Genomic DNA, 15,637 nt, shown 5'->3' on the forward strand with positions numbered 1-15,637 from the left:
GGGGAGGCGGCGGGGGCGCCCGGAGCGGGGCTGCCGGGTGAGCGCTGCTTCTCGGCGGCCGCCGCGGGCGGCCCCGCGGGCTCCGCTCCCCGTGCGAGCGAGGAGACGGAGCGGGGGCGCCGCGGATACCTACACGGCCCGGTGCTGCTGTGACTTCATTTCTGTCATTATCTTACCTCCCCTCTCTGTTTTGTCTTCGTGCCTCCCTTAGCGCCGGTTTCTCTTGCAGATGTTGCTGCAGGTGGGGGCAGAGGGAGCGCTGTGATTGCCGGGCATCTTGGGGCGCCTCTCTCTTCGCCCTGCAGTTCCTGCGCCAGCGCTGCCGCTGCTAAAGACTTCAGTAACTGTCGGCTCAAGCGCGGTTTCGATGGAAAATGAAGGTAAAGGTCTCGCCGGAGTCGCTTCGGAGCTGAGAGGATTTTTGCGTGCGGTTTGAGACGACTCCCACCGGTGCCTGCGTCTGCTTTAGCCTTCCAGGGCGTGCAGGGTTCCCCTCGCGCCTTCATCTCGTGGGTTTCGTGCTGTGGTTTGTGCCAGGAGCCTTGCAGGGCTGTCCTTTTTTGTGCCGCTGAACAGGGCTTTTGGTGTTTTATTTTAGGTGCTGTGTGCGTTTGGAATATCCCTTCTTGTGTTATTGATATAGCTGTGTTTCTGAACATTACTCCCTCCTTTGCTTAGATTATGTGGTTTATTAAAACCAGCCTTTCAGAGTTAAGCTGAAAAGCTTTAGTTGCATTTTGCATTAAGATCTTTTTTAGCACATATTCTGTTTTTTTAAACATCACCGTTGTCTTCTTTTTAGTTACAAAGTGGCACAGAAGTTTCCAGTTGTACTATTTGAGAGATAAAGTCAACACTTTAGTCTGAGAGAGGTTGCCTGTGTTGTGTTTTCTCTTTCTAGGCTAGCTCTGGAGTGACGTTAGTTCAGCAAGCTAATTCAGTTTTTCCATGCTGGGCTTCAGGAAATGTTCTAGGAAACTTAAAAGCTCCCTTGCCTTGTTGATAGAGTGACTATGAGCATCACACATCTTCCCTTCATTTATCTGTGTGTTGAATAAATTTTTCCTGAAGTTCATTATACTTGCCATTATGTATTTTATAAAACAACAGTTGACTTCTTTTCCCCTTCCATTCCTCTCAGTGACACAGTCAGTATTCTTTGGATAGACTACGTAGATTATTTAGTGGCTGATGGTTTTTCTTTGTGACATGTTGTAACATGACCCATCTGAGCCCCTTCTGTTGCCCTCATCCCTTTCAAAACACAAGACCTTCTTTAGTAGTTTGACTCAAATAGGGGACTGGATTGAGCAGTAGTCCACAGTGGGATGGAGGAACAAAATTGTTTTATACAGTGGATAGTGTTCTGCTTTGAAAGACACCTGTCTTCCATGACTAGAAACCTATAATAGTTGTGAAGTCCAAAAACAATTGGAAACTGCAGAGGTTACTTTAATTTGTCATTTAATTTTTTTCTAACTTTTTTTTTTTAGGTAAAAGATTATTAATTCTATTAATCTTCCAAGAGAACTTTTGTAATAAAGAGCATGGAACTTGCCAGAAGGATTTTTATCCCTTGGGAGCACCTCTAGAGGGTTGTTATGCCATTTGGGAGCACAGTTAGCTGGTAGGAAGTGGTGTTCATGCATTTGCATTTCAGTTGAATTTTAAATAAAGGGTTCTTGAATGGGCAGCACTCGAGGAAGAGGAAAAGGCAAAATGGATAGAAGGCTGTTGAATAGCAGTACACTTAGGAAATAAAAATATCTGACAGAAAGTTGTGTGTCAAAATCGATAACCAGGAAGACTTAGTCCTCTAGCTCTGTTAACAAATAAATGTGATATCATAAATGTAACTTAAAGTTAGATATGGTGGAGTATGGTCTGTCTGACATCTCCTCAATGGTAGTAGTTCAAAGATCATGTTTTTGAGTCTTTTATAAAATAAACCAATTATATTTAAGAACCAGTGACATTTATATGATAGATAAAGCTGTATATTTTAAAGTTACTGCCAGATGGGAAAATACTTCAAAAGGTGATTGGATGCATATTTCAAAAGCAGAGTAATTGCCATGTTTTACTGCGAGTTTTCAAAATGGGGTAAATTTCTATGGTAGGAAGAAAGTGAAACTTCTGTCTGCTGAAGGTTGATAATAAGGTTGAATTGGTTCCCTTAGCATCTTGGCATTCACTTGAGTTAGTTGTTCTGCGCTCTTTCCTGCCATCTCATAATTGAGAGTGCTGGCAAACCTATTTATAACTGTCTGTTGTCTCTTTTAGCCCTTTTCTATGGGAGTGGTAGATGTCGTTTCCATCTGTCTGTCTATCCATTTGATATTTTGAGACAGCTAGACATTGACACCTTTCACATGGGAACTGTCTAGGTCTTTTGTGATGGTCCTTAATTTTTTTTTTTTCCACGAGATAAGTAAACTGTGGAACAAAGATTGCAGCTACAGACAGAATTTTTGTTTTTGTTATATTTCCAAAATAGCCTTTAAAAGATTTCTTTAATTTGGATATTGAGAAAGGAATGGCATTTTTTTTCCCCCTACTTGAAGCAGTATTCAAGGAAAGGAAGTGATAACATGGGTTGGAAAACTGACCTTTTCCTCTGTTAATTCAATTTTCATAAACAGTAAGATAACTAATCTTTTCTCCCAAGTCAGTGGTTTCCTTCTCTTGTGCTGATGAATTAGCTAATTAAACATTTTTCCCAAATTTGCCTGCCTTGTTAATAGGGTAGAGAAAGGATTTCCCATCGTAAGAACTTAGTTCAATAAAAGTTTGACTTAGAGGAATGATAGTTTACATTTTTGTTCTGAAAGAGAATTTAGCCTTCTTTCCATAAACGAAGCTTTTTTCTCTTAAGCTGTGGGCAATTGAGAGAAGTTGCATTTCTTGTTTTGGGTAAAACATATCTTGGAGTAAAAACTAGGCCTTGTATTTTTTTTTTGACCTATCTTTAGATGTTGCTGCATTTTGCCTGTTTTAAATACCTTTCAGTGGTTGTAATTGTCTTTAGTTGCTATTTTTTAGATTATGGCAAGTTCTTTGTTCAGCAGAAGTTGTCTTATAGAGCCCTCTACCTTTTCATCAGCAAAAACAAAGTTATATTGCATCAACTTTGAGCTTCTCTAAGGTCAGGCTATGATTATAAATGCAATTGTTAAATACGAGTGTTCCTTTATTACCAAGGCCTTTGGTATCATTTGTTATGAGACCCTAAAGGGCTTAACAGAAGTCAAAATAACACTCACTTGTAAAACAGATTTTTCTCAGAATCACAGAGAAGGCTGATACAAAAACTGAGGTCAAATTTACTGTAAATTATAGAAACATCACATAGTGATTCTGAATCACAGAAATCCTACTTAATTTTCATGGCTTGTAAGTCCAAGTTAATTTAAGCTGCTCTTCAGGGAATCCCACTCATATTAACCAAATTACTGTTTGGTAATTTCAGGATAGTTTTGATATTTGGATGAATATAGAGTTGGAAGTTGATGGATTTGAGATGAGAGGAGGGAGGTTCACTGGTTCTTCAATTAATCCTGAGCTAATAAAAATATGGCTCTTTCACCATGGGCTTGAAGTACAGTTTATATGTCTGACAAGTTTTGTGGGTGTTCTTAAATTATCAAAGTAGTCTTAGTGGGAAAACTGACAAAGTTAAAATCAGTTGGATAGGTCGTGGCTTTTGGGGCAGTGTGAGCTGCTTGGACTAAGTCTCCCATGGCTTAGACAGGTGTAAGCACTGATGAAAGGTCTGAGTTTGGATAAATGCAACTGCAAATAAAACAAAGTGAGGGAGAGGTGCCTATGGAAGCACCAGCTTGAAAACAGATAAATTGTTCAAGTGGCACCATCAGTTGTTCATGAAAGTGATATTAAAAATAATCAGAATTAAATTTCTGGTTAAAAGCCTGTTGGAAATCCTGAAATAGCCTTGGTATTGTCACAACAGTTCCCATTCCCTTTAAATTTTGGATAATTTCTTAAACTATTAAACAAGAATTTCCATGTTCATGGATTGTTCCCAATTGCTGTTTGCTACCATCTGTGACTTCCTATAAGAAAATTGGAACCACTACTTCACTTACATGGACAAAAAAATGATGTCCTTTCTGTTTAACTTGAAGGATGGGATGTAAAAAGAGATTTTTTTTTTTTTAAACTACTGTATCTGAAGAGAGTTCAGTGAAGACGAGTTCTAAGAGGTAGTTCCCTGTCTGTTGCTAGTTATTTCAGCTACTCTAGTGCGATTTTTTTGTCTGACATTAGAAATATAGATCGCCTTTTTAATCGAACAACCAGTGTTGCCTCCTCATCTGTTGTCTGATTAGTGGATGGAATGCTACATAGTTTTTTTCCTTTCCTATTAGTTTCCCTACTGATAAGCCAGAGATGTTAATCTGCAGTTATGTAGAAATTGATTAACATGAAATCTGCTTGAGTTCAGACTTCACAAAATGTTTGTTTTAATTATTTTGCTGTGTTGAGTTATTTCGCTGGTGGTTTAACAGCTCTATATGTAGTGTTTCTTGTGTAATACATTTTTAGTGAGTTATAAAAATAGTGGCGCAAGGAAAGCTCAGTTTTCTAGGTAGCTAATTTAACTAACTTTAACTTCTCTTTAAAAGAGAAACATTTTTCCACTTGCTTTTTTTTGTTTGTTTGTTTTTGGTGAACAGACCGAGTGCGTTGTGAGAATGGCATCGTTGGATACAGTTCCATAAGACCTGTAATCTCCTCACTGACAGTAGTAGCTCTGCCATACATATTGTGTTGGCTGGCATGATCACTGAATTTGTGTGACTTTCTGGCTTGGCAGAAGGCTAGTCCAGTCTCTCTTTCCCTGAGCCCCCTTTTGGAATGTTTTTTTTCTTTTTTCTTGAATTAATGAATGGATTAATTGCCTTGTAGACAGTTCAGCAAGTGCCAGAAATAGTGAGAACAGGAGCCTTGGGCAGGGTCAAAAGGTTTCTTTTAGCATAAGCAAAGCCTGAGTTTGGTTCGATCTTCATGTGGTCACAGCACCAGTACATTAGAGTGAGGCCTTCTGTGATTAGCACTGCCCTTTGTACAGAAAATGGGACAGGCACTGAAATGCATTTGAAAGAGATGGTTAAGGGGAGGGAAAAAAAGCGTTACTCTTGTTGGTGTGATAATATCATGAATTATAGATTCACCCATAGACAAAAGTGGGATTTTGCAACAGTGGAATCAGTCCAAGATATGTAAATCTTGCTAACTGCAATACCTACTTCTGAGACAATGGAAGAGTTGAGGTAACATTCAGTTGACACTGGATGATAAAACTTCTAGTAGCAGTGTGGTCTGTAGAAGCTGAAAAGAATGATACAGTTATAATGTAGAAAACAGAAAAATGAAGTAGTCAAGGTATAAATTTGGCAGGCATATGTTTCTACCTATTTGTTTTGTAAATGTTGTATTCTAAACCGTTAGAAGGGATAAAATGGATAATGAGTTAGCAGATGCTGACTACAAAATCTAAATTATAAAGGCCTTAAGAATATTTTTAAGTCATGGATGTTCTGCAGCACTTTTCCCTCCATACATAATTCACAAAAAAAGCTTGGTGAATACACTTGCTGCTTTTTCAATTCTAATTATAAGAAAAATTATTACTATAAGTGGAGTAATTATGCAGTGAGTCATGTTTGCATTTCAAAAAGAACTGACACCAACTTGGTCCTGAGAACTGTTTTAAACCAGTCGTTCAGGATTATGTTTTCACTTCACTTTTTTAGAATTTCATTTTGTCACGTTATGAACTAATTGTAGAGTTGTCAAGGGTATATAGAGTGAAGTATTAGGATATGGAGCTTCCTGCATTGTTTTAAACAAATTTGAACTACAAGTGGTGTGGAGTATTCTTTTTTGAAGTTTTGTTTTGTTTGCTTAATGCAACTATATGGCAACTAAGCTCTGCGTGCATCATGGATGTGTAACCAGGATCTTAGGGGATGCTGAAATTCTCTGTTAGTATTTGCTGTTCAAGTAAATCCCTTCATTTTGAAAAGCTCAATGTTTTAAGTGTTATGAGATAGACTGTTGGAAGAGAGCCATGTCATCTTATTTCTAGCTTAGATCTTCTCTTCTAGAAAGTTAGCCTGGCAAGATAAATGACTGATATTTAGACTCAAAGTCTTTTGGCCTTGAGCTTTTGAAATGCCTCAGATGAATTGGGACTTAGCTGGAGGTCTATATTGTTTGGAGTCAAGTGAGATCCAGCCATCTGTGCTCCCTCACTTGGATGATGAGTGTCTGAATTGACTGTTTCAAATTGTGTGAATCTGTGAATTGAAAATTGCTGGTTTTATAAAACTTCCCTTTAGAGAGACACCAGCATTTTTAATAGGTTATCTGTGTGTGCTTCACTTTTTTTTTGTTCTTCTGATGAATAAGTTATGAGTAATGAAAAAATATTACGGCTGACTTTTTTTTTTCTTTCTTCCCTGATTCTTGCTGCTCTGAAACTCCAAGTATTAAAGCTGAATGTTTTGGTCAATACATAGCAGTCAAAGCATTCCAGTGTGTTAATCAAAGCATTCTTGGTAACTCTTTTGCTACTAGCTCAAGGCTTTGAGCAATCAGCCTTTAAATTCATCATTGTATTTCCTCCAGAGTATGTGGAAATGCTGTAAATAGTAAGTCTTTTATGGTGATTAAGATCAAAGTTTGATTACATTTTACATTCTCAATATTCTGCTGTATAATGCACAGTTGGGCTAACAACGGGAGGTAGGGCAGTATTTGGACTGATGGTGGTTTGGGGGATTTAGTCAGAGTTCTCGTTACTCCTTAATGAATCTACAGTATTACAATCTGGTTAAGGTATCTTTATTTGTGTAAAATGCTTCCTCTGCAGCTACAGAGCAGGCAGCTCTCAGTCATCAGGCTTGCAGAAGAACCACATAGAGCAGATGCTACAATTATGGAAAAATTGCCCAGCATTACTGGTATGCCAGCACCCTCAGTTGAGCTGAATGTCTGACTCGCCTTCTTATTTTTTAATTAAAACATTGTGAAACATCCTGAAAGAGAAAGATGCATTTCAGGTTGTTGAGACAGGTTTGTAGGGGAAGTGCAATATCAAGATGCTTTCAGTACTTACTTCTATAGAGTGAAGCTGAGTGTTAAAAGGAGTGTTGTAGAACAAATGTGTCGAGATAGACTTTAATATATTGCCTGAAGTAGATGGGAAATGGGGCTAAGTCTCTCTTAAATATTTTATAACTTCTAAATTTAGACAAATTTAAAAGGAGACAGTCAGGGCTGGTAGTTGTAGCCAGCATTTAGATTCCTGTTTCCTAGTTGGCAAAACTGGAAAATTGTTGTGTCTCCAGGAGTGTGCTGCTGCTCTTTAGTGGGTGACCTCTGGGAAAGCCCTAAGCACTTCCCAAATGCTCGAATGAATCAAAGACAGATTTTTCAAGCTCACAGGTCTGGTGACCAAATTGTTCTCATAAGTTGGGTATTTATATCTCTTCTTGGTTAATGGGCAATGTGTGTGCCGGAATGAATATCACCCTTTCTGTGGAAATAATGCACAATAGCAAAGGGCTGAAACTGTGCAACCTCCAAGGGCAGAAATCAGCTCTGTAAGGAGAACTCATTAATAATGAATTAGTGTCCTTTTTTTTTTTTTTTTTCCCCCCATCTAGTATTTTTAGAAACAGAATTCTTCTGTGCGCAACTCCTTTGATGTGCAGACTTCTGGTAAAGTGTTCAAACTAAAATACTGTGGAATAGATTTTATTTTTTTTATTGAGTATTAGAACCTGGGCTGCTGCAGCTGTTTCTCCAAAAGTGAAAAACCATTGCATGTTTCTAAAAGAGTCTCATCAAATGAAGATACTACACTGTAGCTTCAAAACCTTCAAAGCATATTTCCTATCCTGAGCAAATGGCTTTGGCACTTTACACGACTGTCATAAAGTCACAAGTAATACTGGTCAAAGCTAATTGAGTATTTTTTGTATCTGAATTTACCACTTTATGATGAGGCAACTTTAGAGAATCTGCTAGTTGGGAATACAGGGAAGGTATCAGTGTATCACCTGATGCATTCCTTATGAATCATTATATGGAAAATGCAGACATTTGTGTCAGTATAGTTAGCATGGATAAAACCTTTCCAAATATAACTTCCCATTTTATTCTTGTCATTAAAATGCAGATAAGTTAGTTCAGAAGCTAAGAATAAGACTTTTTAAAGTTCGAAGTTTACTTCATCTAGAAACATTACTGTAGTTTATCTGCGTTTATGGTATTTGTTGCACTGGTGTAAAGACAGAGCTGTGCCAACCGCTCCCAGCTACTTGCACCTACACCTATTACTGGTGAAATCCTCTTAGTTCCTGCTAAGATCTGGAGCAATTTCAGGAAGCAAAATTGCACAGTAAGTTATAACAATGTAATGAGCATGGGGCTAATCTGTCTTCTAGGGCAGTCTGAGGGCTCTTGCTCCTTTCTGCACTGCTTCTCCTTTTGGCATCCTGCCATAGGGTCTGCCTGTGCACTTGGTGTAGGAGCTATAACAGCCATTGTGCTTGCCCAATACTTTTTTTTGTACCTCGCTTTTTGCTGTGCCTTGTTATCACTTGGTTGTTGTTCCATGACTGTGGCTGTCTTATTTTCCAGAAAAATGAAGCAAAAATTGCCTTTTTTTTTTTTTTTTTTTGCTACAAGTCAAAGATAGCAAAAATTAGGTGAAATGGACATTTAAAAAGTTGTTGCTCTAGAAAGTGACTGCCTGGGGTCACAAACGTGTTAATGATGTCACATTTAAGCTGAGTTTGAAGATGGCCAATAAGAAGGTTAAAGATCTAGATTTACAAAATGCTTGGCCACTAGATTCTAACACTTAAAAGACTGTACTGCTCCTTCAATTTTGGAACTGAAAGAGAAGGGGATTACTGCCATCCTGGGCAGAGATCTTTCCGTGAAGATTGGCTCTGTAGTCAAGAGCCCGCGCGTGGCAGGAGCTGCTGTGAAAGTGCAGGCGTCCAGCTCCCCTTTACGCTCATAGAGCGCTAGCCAGGCCCCAGCCCTGGCAGCCCGGGCAGCAGGAGATGAGTACTTGTCTTTTATCATGGGATGGGCACGGGGCTTCTCTTCCTGGTGCTCAGTCTCACTGATGTGGAGAGAGAAACATAAGCACACTTCTCATTGCTGGGGCTGGGGGAGGAACATGTCTGTTTTCTCTTTAATCGTAGATAGGAGCTGAGTGTTCTCAGTGTTTTCATATAAATTACACATGGTGTGATCATACAGTGAATAAGGAAGTTGCAGGCTTATAAGTTTCAGTCTGTTATGCATTCAGTAAAATATCCTTTAATATTACGCTACTAAACACTAATGCATCTTTTTGGGTGGAGGGTGGAATGGCAGCAGCATAAAGACTCTGCTGTTGAGTATATTGCCCTGCCATCTTTTACAAGGCATGAAAATGTAAACAAAAAGACTTCCAAGACACCAGTGATGCAGCAAGATTGGTAAAAGGCACATAGCATTAAAGGAAAATATACCAAGGAAATCTAGGGAAAAAGATTTTTGGCATGAGCATATCACCTAAAATATGGGCATCTACTTCCTCCTACCTGTGTAGGTTGGCTTCCTATCTATGCAGAAAAAGAATGAGGAGGAGCTATTCCTGAAATAGTTTCCTTGTTTTGCTTTCCTGGAGCATTCCTGAGAGGTAGTTGCTTTGTTCTTTAATCCTCTAGATAAGGGATGTGCTTTCTGCAGCTGCCACAAATGCAGCCGCCAGCCTGGCTGTAAGGGGATTCCCGTGACTTCTGTTTGCAGGTTGCTACTCTGCGTGCTGCGGGCTTGAAACGCCCCTGCTCCGGGGCCGTGCTCTGTAGTTTCGCCCTGTGGAATGCACAGCTATAATTCGTTGGATTGAAAGTGAACGATCACGTAACTGTTAATAGTAGTCCTGGGTACTGGGAGGTTGTAGTCATGATCAAAGAATGTGAGAAGAAAGTAAAGAAGGATTTAATGTCTCCAGAGAAGAGAAAATCCGAAGACTGGCATTTTAAAACTGTGGGGTGAGAATGAGCTTGCTTTGCAGCCCATTGAAATGCTAAATAAAGCAACCACTTGCCCTGTCTTGTGGGGCTGGCAACTCTGGTGGCTGTGGCCCCATAAATTTGCAAGCTCTGGGAACTCCTCATGAAACGTTAAGGGAGCTAAATAATGTTTTTCTTGTGAAACCTGGGAAGATAAATCACAAATGAAAGCTGAATCTTAAGGTGCGGGGAGGAGAATGAGTTGAAAGATACTGTAGTACTCTGTTTTGGAAGTGGCTCAATTTCAAAGGAAGTGGTGGGGAACAGACCAATGATGAGGCTGTTCATGGACAGGAAGATTGAGAAGACGGTGACAGATGTGGTGAACAGGCCGTGCAGAGCCTGCAGGTCAGTGCTGCCAGCCCACCTCCTCTGCAGCCTTCATGCCACAGTGACGACCAGCTAGCTCTGCTAACCTCTGCTTGGCCAGGGACACTGCTGCTGAGGGAGGGCAAACTACGGGCCCAAATGCTAACATGCATTGCTAATTCAGGATTCTGAAGCAGGTTTTGAGAGGAAGGAAAAAAGATATTTTTTTTTCTGTGCAGTTATCTCAAATTTCTTGGTTATTTAAATCTCTATTCCTTTTGTTTTTACTTCTTCCATTTTTGCACCAGCTTTGCGTTTTGCACTTGTAGGTCAATTGCATAACAGTGTGCAACGTTTAAAAGGCTTCAGTTAATTAGCCAAAGTGTTCTGGTCACAGACTTGCTCTAAAGCTTTAGAGTGCTGTCATAGCAAAGCCTGCTTTGGTACCATCTCAGTGAGCGTAGCTTCCACCGTCTGCATTCAATAAGCAGTTACAGCTAAAATTTGCCATTGGTTTAAAAAGCATAAGAGTATCTTACTCTCAGTGAGTCCTGCTTCCTGATAGTGAGCTATTGCTGCTGGGCTGGCCTGTGCACAATGGTTTCTGTTAAACGGCAGAGCAGGGCACAAAGCTGGGCCTTGCTCTTGCTTATGTTAGAAAAAGTAGGCAGAGACTTGTAGCATACGGAGAAGAAGAAACTCCTTCCATTAGTGTTAACTGTTCAGGCAACTGAGAGTTCTTTTTTTTTTTTTTTTATCAGAGAAAACAGGAATGAACTCTTAAATTCTTCCAAGACGATTAATGCAAAACTTCTGGACCTTTGCTTTAAACATGTTTTGGTCATACTGCTGTGATCATATGATTAGTTTGTTTCTTGCCCTCAAAATGGTGCAGAGGTTGGAAATGACCCAAGAAAAGTCACTGCTGAGACAGCTGCTTTTTTTTTATATATATATTTTTTTGGTCTGTTAGCATCCTGCTGCTTCATTCCCTGGTAGATTTAGCTGCAGGCAGAGAACGGGAAGCTGCAGTTGTAACTCCAAAACAATTGATATCTGATACAGTAAAAACTGTGAAAATTGATTTGATGTAGAGTCTAGGCCAGTATTGTTTCTTAGTCTGAACAAGAACTTTGTCTACAGCGAAGTACTAAAGCACTATTAAGTACTAAGGTACTTAAAGATATTCTAATCATTTAACTCTTAACATGGACACCGTCTTTTGGGGGTAGCTTCTGCTAGATATGTTGACTGTTGTTGCAGAAGTCCAGATCTCCAATGTGCAGATCGACAGCAGTGTTACGGATCTGCTGACTGTACTGAGTAAGAAATTGGTTTTCTCTGTGAAAACAATACATATTACTTGCTAATATATACATAATACTTGCTATTATGATTAGGTTCCAGCAAATAAATTTATGATGGCTGTTGGTTTATTTGTGCCTGTTCCTGCTGGGAGTGCTCTAAGCTTTAGAATGTTTTTGTTGAAAACGTAGAATGATTTGGCTTAAAAGCATGTGATCATGGGTTTGTTTTGGAAGAGCACTAAGGCTGAATGGCTTTCAGCCATAGCTTCTGGAGTTCAGTTAACTAACGACCTAAATGTGGCATCTATTTTCAATAAAAGTCAAAACCTAGGATTTAGGAGAAACTTGAAGTAATGTGAGCTAGTAGTTCAGCAGTGTGTTTTACAAAAGGAAGGGGGGGGTGATGGTGGTAAAGTTTTGAGAAAACGTTTGGCTTGAGAAGGTATATGGTCCAGGAAACCTGGATATGTTATGTATTTCAAGATTATATGAAGTTAATGTTGCTAAATTGTGGTGTTAATGTTGCTAATAAATTGCAGTATATTTATGCAAGTTGTCCTGTCTTTTTCAGTAATGTGACTTAGGCATTGAGTCCTGACGTCTGTGTTCTTCCTAACCCAAATATCTTCCTTCTGAGACTATTATGGTCAGCTTAAGTTGGTATTAGTATAATTTTATCCTGCAGGGGGATTCTGTTGATGTTGTGTTATGGGAGAAACTGTGGTCCGGGGAGTGAATGTCAGTCACTGTGGCCCAAAATAGTGTCGCAGATTGTTGGTGTTGGGGCACTTGCCCTTCCCTGGCTTTCATGTTTCTAGAAAGCATTTATTTATAGTGTCTTGGGACATAGTAGAAGAGCTTTCTGATTAGGAATAGAATGTTAACACTCTTTTCCCCCTTATGTTGTGAGTAGTTTCTTTTAAATTAATTTAAATATACATAAATTTATACATAATTTAAATATACATAAAATGGCTTTACTGGAGTATATGTTGAAAAAGAGAAATTTCTGATATTTTCTTGAACTGAGGTTTGAAATATTTGTCCCAAATAGTAGTTCCAATTTCTTGTTCTGTTTGTACCATGTGAAAGTATTAGAATTGGTAACTTGCCAGATAATGTTTTAACTGTGCATGTTCGTAGCATATAATAATATGTATTTACCATCTCGTTTAAGATAATATTTGCATCGGTGTGTCTACATAAGGTTTCCGTCAGTACTTAGGGAAGTCAGCTCTCTTGCTCTAGTACCGTGGCTGCCGCACGCTCTCCAGCTCTGGTCTTGGCTTGTGTGTTCGTCCCTCAAGAACAAAACCAAGAGCCGCGTGGGGAGTGTGAGTTACGAGCCACAAAACCAAGAGCACGGCCGGGGTCGCCCCTTGCTAGATGCCACCTGGCCAGGCCCTGCCCGTGCCTGCAGGTCAGCAAGTGCCCCGTGAAGGGGCAGTGCTGCCTGCTGCCCGCCTCCAGGAGCCCGGGTCTGTGCCCTGTGTAGCCAGCCTCTCCCCTCAGCCTCTGACCTGCTCTCCTTGAACTCCACTAAAGGCCACAGGTCCCGGGGTTTTGCTGTGTCGCCTCAGGAATGACGTGGCCAGTGCCAGGCTCTGCAGAGAGTTGCCAGATAAGTTTCTCTTAAAAGAGAGCACGCGGGTTCTAACTATAGCGCTTGCACCTGGGTTTGTTTTTCTTTTGGGCCTGCAGGCTTAAGGCTTCACGTATTTAGGTAAGCAGCTAGAAGAGCAAATACTGAGTAGGATTAATCTAAGCTATTTTATCTGAGCACAAGAAACAGCATGCAGTATGAAACAGGTCATCACGCCTTTGTTTAGGGGATAAGAATGCTGAAATCCTAAAACACATGGTTGCCATTGCAAAGTGCTTATTTAGGTCTCAACATCTGTAAAAAGAGATTCAAAACCACTGTGGTCTTATGTAAAATCATAAGAAAAGCTTTTCAAATTCTGTGCGAGGGTAGTGGTAAAATGTTTGCGTGTGGTATATAAGTTTGCTTTTTAAATGTTTTCCAGATAATAAAAGGGAAAAAAGCAACAGGATAAGCAAGATCTGAATTATTAATTGTGGGTGTGGTACAGTAAATTGCTGAGAGGGTAGAGGAGGAGGAGGAGGAGGAGAAGCATCATTTCAGCTTCCCATAGTTCATTAGCAAAAACTTCTTGAGTTTCATTAAGTGTTGCTGAACTCTGCTACTGATGTTTTTTCCCTAATACGCTGTTCTGCAGTTGACAAAAAAATTGCTTTCTTAAAATTACAAGAAAATATTTATTTTTGGTGCTGACTTGAAACTTTTGAACTGTAGTCAAATTTTGATTTTGCTTATTTCTGTGCTCTTCCTAAGGTTGTTTCTCTTTTCTCTGCCAAAAAGGACTGGATGTGCTTAAACTGGAACTTGGTGAGAAAGTAGAGAAGCAGGGAGTGATTTATTATGAGCAATTATTTTCTCACTGGATATTAATAGGAATGAGCTGCAGGATTATGTATATATGTAAGCGTTAGGATATCAGAGATTACGATAATGTTAGACCATCACTTTACATGTCTTTGCAGAAAGTTACATATCTAGACCAAATATGCTGAAAACAATGCAAGTTACTACTGAAAAATATATTTTAATCGTGTTAATACTGCATCAATTTAGGTGTTGTAGGTATCTAGGTGGATAAGTTTGTGGTTCCTTTCCTTAAGAACTTTGGTTTTGTTTCGTAGGTTGCACGTCTTGAACAAATCCCTGATGGTGACAATGAGACAATGATTCCTGTACTGTCTTCAAAGAAAGCAAGTGAATTGCCAGTTGATGAAGTTGCAAGCATTTTGCAAGTAAGTGATCTTGCAGCTCTTACTTGGCTGCACTTACGTTACCAAATGGCCTATGATGTTTCTCTAGGGCAAGCCCTGTCATTAGAAGCTGGTGCATTGTCATCATGCTTGATACTAACCACTGGCTACTTCAAAATGCCTGTTATTACTTGAAATGCTCTAATGATTTTGAGAAAATTGGGTATTTTGTAGGAGTATAATTTGACTTGAAAATGTTTGGCTTTCTCTATGTTTTGAAAATTGCTTTTGGTCAATAAAGCTCTTAAGAGTCAGTTCTTCCTATAAGCTTTTTCCTGATTTTCATAGCTATTTCCTCCACTTTTCTGTGCATTCTTTGTATATTTTGACATATTGAGTGGGGGGCAGTAGATGTGTTGATGGGTAGCTTTCTTAATCCTAACGCTTGAATCTATGTTAATTTCCCAGATAGATGGTCCTTATTGTTGTTCTCTATGTGCTTGAATACCAGAGAAATACACTGTGATAGATGCTCATTTATAAATGGTAAATGACAACCCAAGACTTTGAGGCTGCTGCTTTCATGTGGCCGAGTAACAGAACCGCTGACACACTCCTCAGGAGCCTAAACTCTGCCTACATTTTGACTCACTGAAGAGCTTTCTGCAGGGGAGACCAGCAGTCATTTAGAGCAGTGAAACAGTATCTGCTTCTGCAGAGCTGCTTCTATGATTTTTCTCTCTCTCTCTCTCTCTTTTTTTTTTTTTTTTTTTTTTTTTTTTTTTTTGAGTCTGTCATTTACTGGCAAACTTAAAATAGTCATTAGCTAGATTTTATTTTCACCCATGCATTAGTACCACCCTTATCTTTCTGATCTTGGCCACATTTTCATAATCTAAGGCCATATATTTTGGTGTTGGAATTGCATATGAAATGCAGCTTACCAGTATTATCACTGACTATTCTTTGCCTATTTTAATAGGCTAATCTTCAGAATGGCTTAAAAAACTGTGAAGTTTGCCATAGACGGGCATTCCATGGATGGAATGAATTTGATATTAGTGAAGATGAACCACTGTGGAAAAAATATATTTCCCAGGTGAGGATTTTCATCGTTTCTTC

General features: G+C 39.4%; 1 protein-coding gene across 2 annotated transcripts in view; it reads left to right on the forward strand.

The window, feature by feature from the left end:
* ATP2C1 (ATPase secretory pathway Ca2+ transporting 1) overlaps positions 1-15,637 on the forward strand; it is a 59,936-nt gene that overhangs the window by 16,735 nt on the left and 27,564 nt on the right. Inside the window, exons 1-3 of one of the 2 annotated variants that reach the window (XM_026045513.1) lie at positions 269-380; positions 14,447-14,557; positions 15,498-15,614. In XM_026045513.1, coding sequence (XP_025901298.1) covers positions 375-380; positions 14,447-14,557; positions 15,498-15,614 — 234 coding nt within the window. In that variant the 5' untranslated portion in view covers positions 269-374. Of the gene's footprint in view, positions 1-268; positions 381-14,446; positions 14,558-15,497; positions 15,615-15,637 lie in introns of those variants that run through there. The other variant, XM_026045511.1, reaches the window with a different exon arrangement.

This window comes from Nothoprocta perdicaria, unplaced genomic scaffold (assembly GCF_003342845.1).
Source record: "Nothoprocta perdicaria isolate Ctin4 unplaced genomic scaffold, notPer1 scaffold_40, whole genome shotgun sequence".
Lineage (NCBI taxonomy): Eukaryota > Metazoa > Chordata > Aves > Tinamiformes > Tinamidae > Nothoprocta > Nothoprocta perdicaria.